The sequence below is a fragment of the Geotrypetes seraphini genome, chromosome 6 (assembly GCF_902459505.1).
Source record: "Geotrypetes seraphini chromosome 6, aGeoSer1.1, whole genome shotgun sequence".
Classification (NCBI taxonomy): domain Eukaryota; kingdom Metazoa; phylum Chordata; class Amphibia; order Gymnophiona; family Dermophiidae; genus Geotrypetes; species Geotrypetes seraphini.
In genome coordinates this window covers 172,618,710-172,635,571 of record NC_047089.1, presented here as the reverse complement: position 1 = coordinate 172,635,571, position 16,862 = coordinate 172,618,710, and the positions used below count along the sequence as shown (strand labels likewise).

Here is a 16,862-nt window from a genome sequence, read left to right as displayed (position 1 = left end):
GTGATTTGTAAAGAAAAGAGACTCCTAGAACCTTAAACTCGACTCCTGATAGGGAGAGGAGCTCTGGCTTGGACCCCTGAATCCTTGGGGCGACATTTGAGGGGGTCAAGAGGGACCTCACCCTGAACTGACAGGGGGGGGGGGGTTGTTCATGAATAGACTCCCAGCAGAAAGAGCATAGAGAGAGTTCCTGGAAACAAAAGCTCCTGGACGACCCTCGAGGGGAGGAATGCGGGCCTAGTGCCTTACCCTAGGTAAGCCCAAAACCCTCTCTGAGCATAAGAGCTTCAGTGAACGGACACTCGGCTTATTCACCGATAGGCGATGAATGGACACTTGGCCTACACCTTGGTAGGTGGTGGGCGGACACTCGGCCTAGCCCTTTGAGTAGGCGGTGCCAGGATCGTGACAATCTGTGATATTTATATGAGGGGCCAGTGAAAAGTTCTCAAGCCAAACAACAAAGCTGGGGCAGTCTCCATCGAGAGCTATACACTTTACCCCTCTTCTACAAAACTGCATTAGCAGTGTGTAGCGCAGAGAGCCACGCTGAATGTCCCATGCTGTTATCGCAGTGATTTTTTCCAATTTTTCATTACGTATTTTTCTGACAGAATTAAAAAAGTGAAAAATCGCTGGAATAAGTATGTAGCCCTTGATAGAGACTACCCAGCTTTGTTGGTTGGGCTGAGAACTTTTCAGTGGCCCCTCATATTAACATGTTAAAATCCAGTGCAGCTTGGTAAACTGAAGCTGGCAAGACTTCTGTGTTGAACGTTGAATCATCAAAACATGTGTCATCATTACAAAAGGTCCTGACAAGGAATCCTTGTTTCATCCTCCCTGGGCTGCTTCAAGGGACTGGCAGAAAAAAACAAAGATGAGATGCTAAAAAAAAAAAAAAAAATCAATAAAATATACAATATTAAAGATACTGGGATTTCAACTTTTCACAGCTTATTACAGACTCTCCAAAATGGTAGCTTAGCATTCTTCGTGATGTCATCTGATTTTAAAACAAACAAACTTTAAATCTCATGAGAATTTTGTTTTGCACATTAACCAGCAACTCCCATTTAGAAGAAGTGGCACTAACCACTATTTTAATACTAAGGACATACATTTCTTGAGGAAAAGCTGATTTAGAGCAAATAACTGATGCAGAAAAAAATTAATTTGAAAAAGGGTTAGTTCAAAAATCATCAACTTGACAGGCATGTGGGATCTCTTAGAGAGAGGAGGAAATAGTGGATGCTATCAGTGGCATAGTAAGGGTAGGAGGCACCCTCCTCTCTATGCTCCCACTCCTGCACACCCGCTTCTTCCCGCCTCCCATTCTACAAATGTGCCCTTCTTCCCCCCCCCATACCTCTTAATCTTCGCAAATGGCTTCTGCAGCATGCTTGTGCCAGCGTTGGATTTCCCTCTGATGTCACTTCCTGGCTCCGTGACTTGAAAATGATTCAGAGGGGAACCAGGCTTGAGTGAGCAAAAAGCAGAAATTGCTCACGCTAGTGAAGATAACACAGAGGTATGTGGTGGGGGAGGATACGAGCATGGAGTAGCGAAGCGAGGTGGAGAGGTGCCAGAGCCCCCACAAACTTGATGCCCGTGGTGGTCCGTATCCCCTTTACTGTGCCACTGGATACTATGGATGGGCCGACTGGATGGGCCATTTTATATAATTTTTTAAATAAAATGCTTGCCGTTCCATAGATGCATGAAGTCCTTCAGGTTTAATTATGTGTAAATAGTAAATCCACCTTTGCTCGTGAACTTTTTTTAATTCCCCCCCCCCCCCATAAGCAAAAGGTTTAACCCAGTCCAACACCCATACCCATAAATGTGCAAATTGATAATTGAAAATGCTTACAGTGTAAAACCAAATGTATTAATACTTTGTAAAAATTACCGTATTTTCACGCATATAACGCGCGCGTTATACGCGTTTTTACCTACCGCGCATACCCCTCGCGCGTTATATGCGTGAGCGCGGTATACAAAAGTTTTTAAACATAGTTCCCACCCCGCCCGACGCCCGATTCACCCCCCCAGCAGGACCGCTCGCACCCCCACCCCGAACGACCGCTCGCACGCGCTCCCACCCGCACCCGCATCCACGATCGGAGCAAGAGGGAGCCCAAGCCCTCTTGCCCGGCCGACTCCCCGACGTCCGATACATCCCCCCCCCCGGCAGGACCACTCGCACCCCCACCCCGAACGACCGCTCGCACGCGCTCCCCCCCGCACCCGCATCCACGATCGGAGCAAGAGGGAGCCCAAGCCCTCTTGCCCGGCCGACTCCCCGACGTCCGATACATCCCCCCCCCCCCCCGGCAGGACCACTCGCACCCCCACCCCGAAGGTCCGCCGACTTCCCGACAATATCGGGCCAGAAGGGAGCCCAAACCCTCCTGGCCACGGCGACCCCCTAACCCCACCCCGCACTACATTACGGGCAGGAGAGATCCCAGGCCCTCCTGCCCTCGACGCAAACACCCCTCCCCCCAACGACCGCCCCCCCCAAGAACCTCCAACCGCCCCCCCCCGCCGACCCGCGACCCCCCTGGCGACCCCCACGACCCCCCACCCCCCTTCACCGTACCTTTGGTAGTTGGCCGGACAGACGGGAGCCAAACCCGCCTGTCCGGCAGGCAGCCAACGAAGGAATGAGGCCGGATTGGCCCATCCGTCCTAAAGCTCCGCCTACTGGTGGGGCCTAAGGCGCGTGGGCCAATCAGAATAGGCCCTGGAGCCTTAGGTCCCACCTGGGGGCGCGGCCTGAGGCACATGGGCCCAACCCGACCATGTGCCTCAGGCCGCGCCCCCAGGTGGGACCTAAGGCTCCAGGGCCTATTCTGATTGGCCCACGCGCCTTAGGCCCCACCAGTAGGCGGAGCTTTAGGACGGATGGGCCAATCCTGCCTCATTCCTTCTTTGGCTGCCTGCCGGACAGGCGGGTTTGGCTCCCGTCTGTCCGGCCAACTACCAAAGGTACGGGGAAGGGGGGTGGGGGGGTCGTGGGGGTCGGCCAGGGGGGTCGCGGGTCGGCTGGGGGGGGCGGTCGGAGGTTCTGGGGGGGGGCGGTCGTTGGGGGGGGAGGGGGGTTTGCGTCGAGGGCAGGAGGGCCTGGGATCCCTCCTGCCCGTAATGTAGTGCGGGGTGGGGTTAGGGGGTCGCCGTGGCCAGGAGGGTTTGGGCTCCCTCCTGGCCCGATATTGTTGGGGAGTCGGCGGTCCTTCGGGGTGGGGGTGCGAGTGGTCCTGCCGGGGGGGGATGTATCGGACGTCGGGGGGGGGCATCAGGCTTTCAGGATGGGGACAGACCTTCAAGGGGGGACAGGACTTCAAGGGGGGACAGTGCACGGAAAGTCAGGGGGGGTGAACGGAGAGTCGGGACAGCGCACGGAAAGTCAGGGCAGTGCACGGAAGTCAGGGGGGGTGAACGGAGAGTCGGGACAGCGCACGGAAAGTCAGGGCGGGCGAAAGGAGCGTCGGGCATCATGCGCGGTATACCCGTGAGCGCGGTATACAAAAGTTTTTGTACATATCATCGTGATTTCTGCGCGCTATACCCGTGTGCGCGTTTTACACGGGTGCGCGTTATTTGCGTGAAAATACGGTAATACAGTAACAATGTTCTTTAATTTCTTTTAACATTTCTAGAGGTAAAACCCACATACAGTTGATCATACGGGCAGCGTATAACATAAATCACTGAAGAGGTGTCACACACAGAATGGAATCAAAGCACTACAATTTACTAGGCGTGGCTTATGCCGGAAGTAGCCTTAGGCATCCATAGATGTGCTTAGGTGCTTCTGTAGTTACGAGTCAGATGCCTTAAAAAATAGGCCTCTAAAATTCTGGCCTACATTTAAGATGTCTGTCTGAAAAATAGACACACTTCTGGACACGGCGCCTACCAGTGATTAACACCCAGCAGGCGCCATTTCCAAAATCAGGCCCTCTGTGTCCCACACAACTTTTCATAAAATCCCCATTACTCCAGATAGGCCACTGAATGCTTGCCTTAAAAGTTGAGGTTTTAACTTCAGAAATGCAACAACTAGTGAAGCTCACACAGTTCCAGATGAATACATAATACATTCCTATTTCTTCTGATCTGGGAATTTTAATAATTAAGGAAAATAAGAGTTTTATGTAGGTTACATAATGACAGTGATGGTAACAACAGGATTCAACTGTTAGAACTAGAGCTCTCAGGTTTACTTCTCTGCTTTTTTTTTTTTTTTTTTCCTCAACTAATGATATATGCCCAGTATATTATTTCAAAGAAACATGATGGCAGATAAAGGCCAAATGGCCCATCTAGTCTGCCCATCCACAGTAACTATTATCTTTCTCTCTCCGAGAGATCCCACGTGCCTATCCCAGGCCCTCTTGAATTCAGACACAGTCTCTGTCTCCACCACCTTTTCCAGGAGACTGTTCCACGCATCTACCACCCTTTCTGTAAAAAAAGTATTTCCTTAGATTACTCCTGAGTCTATCAGCTCTTAACTTTATCCTATGCCCTCTCATTCCAAAGCTTCCTCTCAAATGAAAGAGACTCGACACGTGCACATTTACATTATGTAGGTATTTAAATGTTTCTATCATATCTCCCCTCTCCCTCCTTTCCTCCAAAGTATACAGATTGAGATGATTGTCCAGCCTTCTTCGATGTGAACCACCTAGAAGTCATTCGACTGTGGCGGTGTAGAAGAATAAAGTTATTATTATTATTATTATCTTTAAGTCTGTCCCCATATTCCTTATGATGAAGACCACATACCATTTTAGTAGCCTTCCTCTGGACAGATTCCATCCTTTTTATATCTTTTTGAAGATGCGGCCTCCAGAATTGTACACAATATTCTAAATGAGGTCTCACTAAAGTCTTATACAGTCTCATCCTTCTTTGCATGTTCTTCCTTTTCATTAATAGCTTGAACTCATCATCCTTTGTTTAATGTAAGACATGATGTAAGCCAAGCATGTCTGTCAGTTGTTGAGGAAATCAAATTCTAAGATCATTGTCAACTTTTCCAAAGGCTCTAATTAATGCCAAAATGTTGCATTTCTGTCTTGCGTGCATGATTTCCTTATACAACTGTTCTACCCATATGTGTTGACATGCATAAAGAGTGGTTTTAGAGGGACCAAGTTCACTTTTTGACTAAGGAAATTCAGATGTGATGCTGTCTCCACCAAGCTTATATTGATGAACTGACCTTTTGCTGAATTAATACGGTCATGAATGAAAAGTGACCACTCACCACAAGTGTAGTGATTGGTATACAATGTATGAAACAAAACTCCTAGACTTTCAAAGTATGATGTCCCAATAAGCATTTTGTAGTTTAATAAGCATCCAAATAACTTAAAAACCGTCCAGAAAGGGTGTATACAGTCACAAGTGACCCACAGGATGGAAATCAAATAATGTATAAAATAAAAATGACCTAACACGGGCCTAAGGTCAAAGTAGGCATGGTCATGGCCAGAAATGACCTTAGCCATGATTTTCAGTCAAACTGAGGCACCAGTCATAGACCTTTAAAACCCTAACCTATATTAATGGCGCCTAAGTTTGATGTAAGCTGCGATTCTGGTAATGGCGCCTACGCATGATTGAGACTTGGCCAGTGCCATTTTTGGAGGCGCCGGCTCCAGAATCTCGGCTTTAATCCCTCCATTGCCCCAGGTACCACAGTTGGATTGCGAGCCTGCTGAGACAGATAGGGGAAATACTTAAGAGTACCTGATTGCCATTCAGTGTATTGTAAATCGCTTTGTTCATGAAAAAGACAGTTAATAAAGCGCAAAAAATTAGTAAAGTAAAATAAAAATAAGCTTAACTGAAATTAACTCTGTTTTCTCAGTCCTGGGTCAGAAGACTTCCCCGAGTGGCAGCAATAGTGTTGCTAGAATTTCCTTTGTTTTTATAGTAATGGTTTCAAATACTGGATATAAGAGGAAACGGGGGACTACTCCTGTACATTGAAGCAAACAAACACGTTTTCAGTTCAGTTCAGCATTTTGGAGGTTTGGCTCTTGTTTACCTCCAGGTTAGGTGAATGGATATCACTGTAGCAGGCCATTGATTCATTTTTTTGCTGTTTTGGTCTTATTTTGGTCTATTTTGCTCACTTGGGCACAGGGATTTATTTACAGCACATAAGTGAGAATAACTGTGCTTGAATAACTAACTGGAGTTATTTTAATGTACATTGCTCTTGACCTTGGAATAACTGCTTGTTTTACAACTGGGTCATAAGTCACTAAGATTGTTTGTTTGCGATGAAGAGGCTCTTTTCCTTTCTCATTGAGTGTTAGGTGATGCAGAGTAAAGTTGAGCACACATGGCTGGTATATCAAAGTTGCCAATGGTTCGTATCGAAGAAGCACTTGATGAAGAGAGAACATTTTTTTTGTAACAGCTGACTCTATGTAGGTTGCAGTACATGAGATTTCAAGATCCACATAAACCCTGTCAGATTTTAGATATGTTCTATAGTCTCTCCTGGTCATTCGTTGTAAAAAAAGATTTCCTTATTTCTTCAAAAAACAATGTGGCTCCTAGACTTTACATTATAGTAGCTCAGATCCTAGTTTTAGGGACCTACACAGCCAGCCATTGTAGATAGCCTGAAAATCTGACTTGGTTTGTCCAAGGACTGGGCTGGGAAGCATTGGCTTAAGAGTCTGATATTTGTAAGGTATGTGTGAGCAAAGATAACTGGTTGAGATTTTGATATTCAACCTAAATAAAGCTGGGTTGTGTATCCCGTCTAAACTTATCCAGACAGACTTATCTGGTTACCTTTAGGTCTGCTACTAGATTGACTGGAATTGATATGAATAAGTCACCGGCAAGGCTTAATATGCTGGTGCTGATATGCTTTTAGACTCATCTTTTTGTCTGGATACATTTTGCGCAAGCTGTGATTTTCCGCGACAGGCGGTAGATCGAATGGGGAGGGTGGTTGAAATTGAAACAGCAAGGCAGGTCCAGCAAGATCCCAGAGTTAGCCTACAAAATGATTTCACATGCAATGTTCTCTGTTAGTCCCCTTATTTTTTTTAACACATGCTAAGCTGTCTTATATTGTATATCTATGTGTTCCATCTCTGCTTAACATCCTATGCTAGTAAGAGGTTTTATTGTATACTCGATTTACATTGTTACTAACATACTGTGCCAGCCATAATGTGTACTGTGAATATTTTTTTTACTGAAACTGTCTGTCCCCTTTCTTCTTCTTGTACTTACATCACTTTAGGTGAATTTCTTCAAAAGGATGGTAAATAAATCCTAATAAAAAATAAATAACATTTGAATATGGACAGGGCTGGCAGTAGGAGGGAAGGGGTATGACCAGAGCAATTGCCATCGGCCCTCAGGATAGAGAGGACTCAAAGACTGCCTGAAACTGAAGAAGGCACCACTTGATAAGGGGCTCTTCTCAAATTTCTACCCTAATGCATGCCCTGAATATGAATCTATAAATAGTGGCGTAGTAAGGGGGGGTGCAAAGGGGGAGGTCCGCCCCAAATGCGGTCTTCCTCGAGGCTCCGGCACCCCCCTTCCTCTCCCCCCTTCCAACTCCTCTCCCTGCCATGCGTGCGCGCCCCTTCCCCGTAGCTTTTAAACTATGGCGTGAGCAATGAAGAACTTGCTGCTCGCACCAGCTTCGGAGCTATCTCTGATGTCACTTCTGTAGAATAAGAATTGCCATACTGGGACAGACCGAAGGTCCATCAAGCCCAGTATCCTGTTTCCAACAGTGGTCAACCCAGGTCCTAAGTACCTAGCTAGATCCCAAATAGCAAAACCGATCCTATGCTGTATATCCTAGGAATAAGCAGTGGACTTCCCCAAGCCATCTCTGTAATGGCCTATGGACTTCTCTTTTAGGAAATTATCCAAACATTTTAAAAACGCTGTTAAGCTAACTAATTTCACTACATTCTCTGACTTACTCATATTCCAGAGTTTAATTACACGTTGTGTGAAGGAAAATTTTCTCTGGTTTGTTTTAAATCTACTTCTAAGTAGCTTCATTGCATGTCCCCTAGTCTTAGTATTTTTGGAAAGAGTGAACAAATGATTCACATCTACCCTTTCCACTCCACTCATTGTTTTATAGATCTCTATCATATCACCCCTGAGCTGTTTCTTCTCCAAGCTGAAGAGCCCTAAACGCTTTAGCCTCTCCTCATACAGAAGTTGTCCCATCCCTTTTATCATTTTTATCTAATTCCATTAATCTTTTTTGAGATATGGCGACCAGAGCTTCCCACAGTATTTGAGGTGCGGCCGTATCATAGAGCGATACAAAAGCATTATAACATTTTCATCTTTTTTTTCAATTCCTTTCCTGATAATTCTTAACATTCTATTTGCTTTCTTTGCAGCCATCGCACATTGAGCTGAGGGTTTCTATGTATCCTCCACAATGACACCTAGATCTTTTTCCTGGACAGTGACTCGTAACACAGAATCCAGCATCACATAGCTATAGTTCGGGTTCCGCTTTTCCACAAGCATCACTTTGCACTTGCTCACATTAAACGGTATCTGCCATTTTGACGCCCAGTCTTCCAGTCTCACAAGGTCCTTTTGCATTTTTTTCACAATGAATATCTTCATGTATTTTGTTATCTTTGAGCAAGTTTTATGACAGTCCATTGGATCCCTAAGATGCCTGTTAGGGATTCTGGTGAAGACTGGCGCAGATGGTTCCCTCAGGGTACTGAAGGGGATAGACTTAGTAGATAAGGACAGGTTGCTCACCCTCTCCAAGGTAGGGAGAACGAGAGGGCACTGTCTAAAATTGAAAGGGGATAGATTCCGTACAAAACGTAAGGAAGTTCTTCTTCACTCAGAGAGTGGCAGAAAGCTGGAACCCTCTTCCGGAGTCTGTCTTAGGGGAAAACACCCTCCAGGGATTCAAGACAAAGTTAGACAAGTTCCTGCTGAACAAGGACTTATGCTGGTAGGGCTAGTCTCAGTCTCAGTTAGGGCGCTGGTCTTTGACCAGAGGGCCGCTGCGTGAGCGGACTACTGGGCATGATGGACCGCTGGTCTGACCCAGCAGCGACAATTCTTATGTTCTTATGTTCTCATTCTTCACCAGGACTACTAAATCAGTTCCTTCTACCTTGTTTAACTGTTTAATCAACTTGCCAAAAAGCTTCCTGTACTACCCGTCTTGTCCCCATCTAATATTTGCATTTGACCCCCTCGGCTATAGAATAGCTGTATTATAAAAAAGTATCAGCGTCATATTTGTGTTATTTGAACGTTCTGATTTCTGCTTATTAGATGCTTCCTAAGTATTATGTCTCCCTTTTAGTACAATGTCTCTCTAATTTGAATTTCAGTGCTGTCAATAAGTATATTTTTGAAACTATTTCATGGTAGTCCTATTAAGTTTCAATTTACTGATTTTTAACTCTACTTCATTCATTGTATTTATGTTTATATTTGGTCTTTTTACTACTGTTGTGCTGTTAACAAAATTGTTTTATGTTTATGCTGAATTATACCTGCTGTACACCGCCTTGGGTGAATCTTTTCATAAAGGCAGTTAATAAATCTCAGACAATCAATATATAAAATAATTAGATTAATGATGCTGAATAACGATGGCTGGCTTTTATTAAGCTACGCTAAAGGTTTCCAGGGTGAGCCAGTGCGGTAAATGCTCAGACGCTCAAAGAATTCCTTTGAGAGTCGGAGCACTTACCTCGCCAGCCTGCGCTAAAAACCTCTAGCACAGCTTAATAAAAGAGGGGATAAGTTGGAGAAACTTCCAAAATCTTACACTCTTGGATGAAATCAATATTAAAACAAAAAGGGTAATCTTAATGATTTTGGTATTTTTTTTAGCAGCCAGCTGTGGTATTGGAATTTTCTTTTGCCAGCACTGCTGCTTTAAATTATGCATATCTCATGAGGGTCTTAAATCATAAGTAATTATTGCACCAGCAAAATTTTCTGTCACTTTACATATAGAATAAGATTTATGTTTGTGTTCAATATCTGAGCTTGCATCACTCAACCCTCCCCCAGATCCCTAAGAAAGAAAAGCTTATAGCGAACATGGTTCAGGAAGTGATGTCTAGACTTAGCATGAGTAACTATGAGCAAGCTGTGTCCCTTGAATTAAATGATTAACCACAAACTTCACTTCTACTTAAAATCTTCAAATCAGAATGGAGCTCCACAATATTAGTGGCCCTATTTTCCCAGTAATATAGGAGAAGACTGGACCCAATCAGTGTAAGTTAATTTTGCCCCCAACTTAAAAATGTATGACAGTAGCTTTTTTTAAATGTGGCAAAAAGCTATAGACTTCACTAAAGGCATGTATTCCATTAAGTTGCTTTTGACAGTTAAACCTCGGTTCCTCCTGCTCATGCAATAGATTCATTTGAGTTCTAGACCAGAGAGAGCAGCATTTCTATACAGTGTTCCCCCTCGAATTCGCAGTCTGCGGTCCTGTTCATTCGTGGTATTTTCCGACCATGAAGGGGAAGCAGGAGAGGGCAGCTGGAGAGAGCAGGTGGAGCGCCGGTGAGTGAAGGAAATCACTCGCGGTATACTCTTCCTGCACTAAAGTCAGGCCTCACCAATCAAATATCACCGCAAATATCGGGGGAGTACTGTATTTTATTTTAGGCAAAATTGGGGTTGATGATTCCAGGCATTTTACAGCAGTGTTTCCCAAGTTGATCCCTAACCCTTGCCTGTCAGGTTTTTAAGATATTCACAATGAATATGAATATAAGAAATAAGAGTTGTCATGCTGGGACAGACTGAAGGTTCATCAAGCCTAGCACAGTGTTTCCAACATTGGCCAAACCAGGTCACAAGTACTTGGCTAGATCCTAAAGCAGTCTCCACAGACACCAACAGTGGGTCTTGACACCCACCCCTGTCACTGCTGCAATTCAGCACTAACCCCTACGCCAGGGGTGGCAAAGTCCCTCCTCGAGGGCCGCAGTCCAGTCAGGTTTTCAGGATTTCCCCAATGAATATGCATGAGATCTATTTGCATGCACTTCTTTCATTGTATGCTAATAGAGCTCATGCATATTCATTGGAGAAATCCTAAAAACCTGACTGGATTGCGGCCCTTGTGGAGGGACTTTGACACCTCTGCCCTACACCATACAGCAGGGGTGCCCACATTTTATGGGCTTGCGAGCTACTTTTATAATGACTAAGTCAAAATGATCTAACAACAATAAAACAAAATAAAAAAAACACAAAGCACACTGAAAGGCAGAGAAAATGTTAATTATTCATATTCCGGGTTTTTTCAAAGAGGTCACGGCAGATGACTCTATGCAATGTCACCTCAGTAACAAAATACAAAAATAGACAAATACACCCCCTCCCTTTTTACTAAACCACAATAGTAGGTTTTAGCACAGGGAGTTACGCTGAATGCCTCGTGCTGCTCTCGATGCTCATAGGCTCCCTGCGCTAAAAAACGCTATTGCGGTTTAGTAAAAGGGAGCCATAGTGCAAAATATAGACAGCAGATATAAATTCTCAAAACCGACACATTTTGATCACTAAATTGAAAATAAAATCATTTTTCCTACCTTTGCTGTTTGGTGATTTCATGAGTCTCTGGTTGCATTTTCTTCTTCTGACTGTGCATCCAATCTTTCTTCCTTTCTTTCAGCCTCCTGTATGTTTCCTCTCCTCCAGACCTCATTCTCTCCCCCAACCTTTTCTTTCTGTCTCCCTGTTCCCCCTTCTTTCTGTCTCCCTGTCTGCCCCCTTTCTTTCTTTCTCCGTGCCCTCCCCCAAGCCACTCGGTTTGCTGCCACCGCCATCGGGGAACAGCCCCCAAGCCACCGCCGTCCCAAGCTTTCCCTGCAGAAGCGTCGCACTGACCAGCATTCCGCTCCCTGACGTCAATTCTGACGTAGGAGAGGAAGTTCCGGGCCAACAAGGCATTTCTCCTCATTCCATCCAGCCTGAGCCCCATCTCTCCTTGATCCAGCATTTCCCTTCTGTGTCTGTCAGAATTACCATTCCACCTATTTTCCAGCATCACCCTTCTTTGTGTCCATCTCACCTATATCCCTATCTCAACACTTTTTCAGAATCTTCATTTGTCTCTGTCCTTGTCTTTACCCCATGTTCACCATTTACCCTTTCAATGTCTTTATCTCCCCCCCCTTTTTTCAGCATTACTTCTATGTCTCTATTTCACCTCCTCTTCATGTCCCCTCTGTATCTCTATCCTTATTCAGTAGGTCCTGCTTACCCTTTCTCTTCTTTGTGTCACTATCTCTATTTTCAGCTTTCCCCCCTTTTCCTTTGTTACTGCACCTTGTAGCCAGAATCTTTCCACCCTCCCTCCACTCCGGCCCAGCCCAGTATGAAATATTTCCTTTTGTTTCCCTCCCCTTTCTCTTTCTCTCTCTCTTCTCCTCCCTCACCCACGAGTCCTACATCTGGCCCTCTCCCTTCTACCTGCACCTGGCAAAACCCCCCTGCTCCGCGGCTCTCTTAAGCAACTCGTCAGAAGCGGTGATCAAGACAAGCTGCCGACATCAAGGCCTTCCCTCTACGAGTCCCGCCTTTGTGGAAAAAGGAAGTTGAAACAAGCGGGACTCGCAGAGGGTAGGCCCCGACGTCAGAAGCTTGTGTCGATCGCTGCTGCTGCTGAGTTGCTGATGAGAGCCGTGGAGCAGGGGGTGTGGCCGGAAGCAGGTAGAAGGGAGAGGGCTGCTGGAAGAGGTAGAAGTTCCGGATTATGACACCAACCCGGGCCAGGATGATTTCTTTTTCAGGCTGTTGCTGCTGCCGCCGCCACGTCACCACGCCACCCCGAAATGACAAAAACAGCCAAATGCCCGGCGTCGGCGTCTTTGACGTCGGGGAGAGGAAGGCTGATAGGCCCGGTAGATCGGGACGGCAACACGAGTCTATCACAGAGCCCGGGATGGGCTCTGGGATCGACTCACGTTGCCTTCCTGAGCTACCGGTCAATCGCGATCGACGCGTTGGGCACCCCTGCCATACAGGCACATGAAAGAGATTTGCATACAATAGAGATACCGTGTTTCTCCCAAAATAAGACAGTGTCTTATATTCATTTGGGGCCCAAAAAAGGCACTAGGTCTTATTTTCGGGTAGGGCTTATTTTTTTTCATGTACATGATCATCTCTCCCTTCCTCTCCTTCACCCAAATTCTTCCTCTTTCCTTTCCCCCACATATGCAACATCTTTCCTCCCCTCCCCTTGTGCCTTCCCTCTGCAGCATCTTTCTATCCCTCCCACCCATCCCTCGTGTAGCAGAACCCTTGAGCATCCGTCACCACCCCACCGTGCTTCTGAACCGCCGAACCCCCACTGACCATCCTTCCCTTCCAACCAATCCCCGCTGACCGCGACCATAAATACCTTCCAGCAGAGGAGTGTCGGACCAGCAGCACTCACAGGCTGCTTCGCGGCCTTCTCACTGGGGAATTCCCTCTGCGGCGTCACTGATGATGTCATCAGTAACACGACATATAGAAGGCCCCAGCGAGAAGGCCACGAAGCATCCTGTGAGTGCTGCTAGCCCGATGCTCCTCTGCCCTAAGGTATTTATGGTTGCGGTCGGTGGGGATCGGGTGGGAAGGAAGGATGGAGGGTCAGCAGGGGTTCGGCTGTGCGGTGGGGGGCGGGTCGGGGTCTTATTTTCGGGGTAGGTCTTATTTTCAGGGAAACATGGTAGTATGTGCCAATCAATCTCGTGCATATTCATTGTGAATATCCTGAAAACCTGACTGGCAAGGAGGAAGCAGGTATTCCGGGACTGACTTGGAAAGTTGTTTTACAATATATAAGAAAAGCTGATGAGCAATAACTTGTATAAGTGCAGTTCTACTTGAAACATTTCCAGAGATGCCCTCATGGTACTACTATAAACAACGATGGCCCATTGTCATTTTCACTTTCATTGCCATTTTCATGCTTTCTCTTTTTAGTCATGGCCTGCTGCCTTCATTCAAGATCCCTTGTTTGTTGTGTGTCTTGTCTAGATTGTAAATTTTAAGAAGTAAGGACTTCCTTTATGGAGGTGATTTAAAAACTTTTTTGTGTGTAAAACATTTCCTTATAAAAATAGATTGCACCTAGAAGTACATACCATGCAAGAAGGTGCTTATCTGTAGAGTAGGTGTGCACAAGGGAGGAATTTGGATGGAGTGTTGGAGAAGTCGCAGTTTATACACCCATATACTGTACACCTGCTTCTGAGCAAACATAACTGTCCGAACCTTCACCGCAGGCATGATTTTTGCAGGATTTGGGCTAATATTTTACAAATATACATAGGTGCCTATGTGCCTTTATAAAATAGGTTAAAAAAAATAAGCACTTTCCTGCCCAAATAACCTCTTACATTGCTGATTACATCTATTACGTGCTGTACAAATGATGATTTATGTAGACTGCAAAATGGCTATAAATTCCATTGGGAGTTTTGGAGAAGCAAACAAAAAAAAAAAAAGTGAAATTTGTAGACAGAGGTTTTGGTCTAGTTTGGATAGTGAAGCATTAAGTTTCCTGCCTCTGAGAGCATCTAAGCTATTCTAGAACCTGGCCATTTTTATGGTTACGATGGAAGAAAATTAAACTGCAAAGGGGAAGTGCCTTAATGATTAAATCATAGAAAGCAGACCTGGGAGGCCAGAGAGAACAAGAAGTGAGTAAATGTAAGTATATTTATGATGAAAGGTTTGTTTTGCTACAGTGCATACCCATGTGTTTACTTTCACTGATTTAATCGTTACATAGGCCCTTATACTCCCCTATTCTATTAAAAAAAGTACCAAAAATTGTATGTCCAACTTTGGTTGCATAGCCAAATTGCATTGCAGTTTAATTAACAAGCTAATTAGTGACAATAATTGATGTTTTAACAAGCAAATTATTGATGCTATTAAAATCCGTTATGAGTTGCAGTAGATTTAGGTATGGATCAAAAAGGGGGTATGGGAATGGGCAGATCAGGGGGGTTACTTTTCAGTTACATACCTAATTATGGAATATGTATTTCAATGTAGGCCTCCCAAGCACTTTCAAAACACTACATTCTTCTTTCAGGCTTCTCCAGGACCTCAGCAGCACCATTCCGGGCTCAACATTATTTTCATAGCCCTAAGCTTTACATGCCAACTCTTCATTGGTTCTTCACATTAGTCATGATCATCTTATGTTTTCTCTGTGACAGAGTATAAATTTTCCAAACAAAAGAGGTTGTGGAAATCCAATGTTCTCAACGCTTCCTTTATTCAATAAAATTCTGTAAGATACAATGTCCACATTTGTCATTGGAGGACACAACACGGGCCGTGTTTCGGCAAAACATGACTTCCTCAGACATCCGAGATATTGTTTAAGCCACCTAATGCAAACGTGGGATAACAAAAGGTTTGGCAAATCCAAGCTAAAATCTGCCTGAAAGGCACAAAACCTGAGCGCAGAAGAAACAGTGTAATAAAGGAAGCGCCAAGAACATTGGATTTCCACAGCCTCTTTTGTTTGGATTGTCCATTTTCTTCTGTGGAAATTTGGGTCTTCCTTTGTTAATTCTCCACTCGGCCAAGGATTATCATTCTTCTGGAACATACCCCTACAAATGAATGCATTAAATTACTTTTTCTATTGATGTTTTCCCCAAAGTATCCTCTCTTAAACAATTCCAACTCATATCTACCTTTAAGTTTACCGCTATCGATATCTGAGCTCCAGCTCCAGGCAAGAGGTTTTGGATTGGAGGAGTAAAATCAGCTGATTAGCAGGCTTTAAATGGAGGTTACAACCCACTGATGTCATCTTGGTCCGGGGAAGAGCTGGAGTTCAGATGGTGACAGCAGCAAATTTAAAGGTAGATATGAACTTGGAATTATTTGAGAGGATACTTTGGGGAATACATTGATAGGAAAAGTAATTTAATGTATTCATTTGTAGGGGCTTATTCCGGAAGAAGCGTCATAGCGAAACAGGTTGAACATAATAACCCCTGGCCAAGTAGAGAATTAACATTATTGCGGCTTTAAAGTTTAGTAAAAAATTTATACTCTGCCATAGAGAGAATATAAGTTGATTATGAATAATAGAATGTGAAGGACCAATGAAAAGTTGGCATGTAAAGCTTAAGACTATGAGAGTAAGGTCGAGCCCAGGATGGTGCCGCTAAAGTCCTAAGGAAGATTGAAAGAAGACTGTAGTGTTTTTGAAAGTGCTTGGGAGGACTACATTTAAAGCACTGATTGAATGTTTCCCAGGTATAAGTGTATTTTGCCTTAAAGGGAGAGTTACTTATAGAATATGGGCATCTGCGCCTAAATTTACTCGCAGTTCCTGGGCATAAGTGCTATTCTATAAACCACGTCTAACTGTAAGCACAGCTTTTAGAATAGCACTTGTTTGGACGCCATATGGAGTTTAGCCTATAATGTCTTTTCATGGAGATCTTCCATATTAAATGAAAACTGGCTTCTATTCTTGGTTTCGCGCTGACTCTCTAAGCCTGAAAAAAATCATTTTTAACTCCCTTTGGGCAGATGTACCAAGTGACTTCTCCCATTCATTTTGCCTGTCTGCATTCCTTTGTCCATTGTATCAGTTTATCTAGCTAAAGTAATAATTTTTGATCATTTGGATGGCAAGATCCTTATAATACGGAACTGTCTTTCTATAGAACTAAGCAATATAAGAATATAATACAAAATTGGTATTCTTTTCCTGCAGAATAACTAAACCGTTGACATTTGCTGACTGTGTTGGAGATGAGCTGCCTTTAGGATGGGAAATGGTTTACGATCAGCAGATT

The 16,862-nt window shown here is 44.5% G+C and overlaps 1 protein-coding gene across 2 annotated transcripts in view; it reads left to right on the top strand.

The window, feature by feature from the left end:
• Window positions 1–16,862, top strand: part of WWC3 (WWC family member 3) — a 230,235-nt gene that overhangs the window by 94,225 nt on the left and 119,148 nt on the right. For both annotated transcript variants that reach the window (XM_033949184.1, XM_033949183.1), the window contains exon 2: window positions 16,781–16,862. This exon is cut by the window's right edge and continues 28 nt beyond it. In XM_033949184.1, coding sequence (XP_033805075.1) covers window positions 16,781–16,862 — 82 coding nt within the window. The remainder of the gene's footprint in view (window positions 1–16,780) is intronic.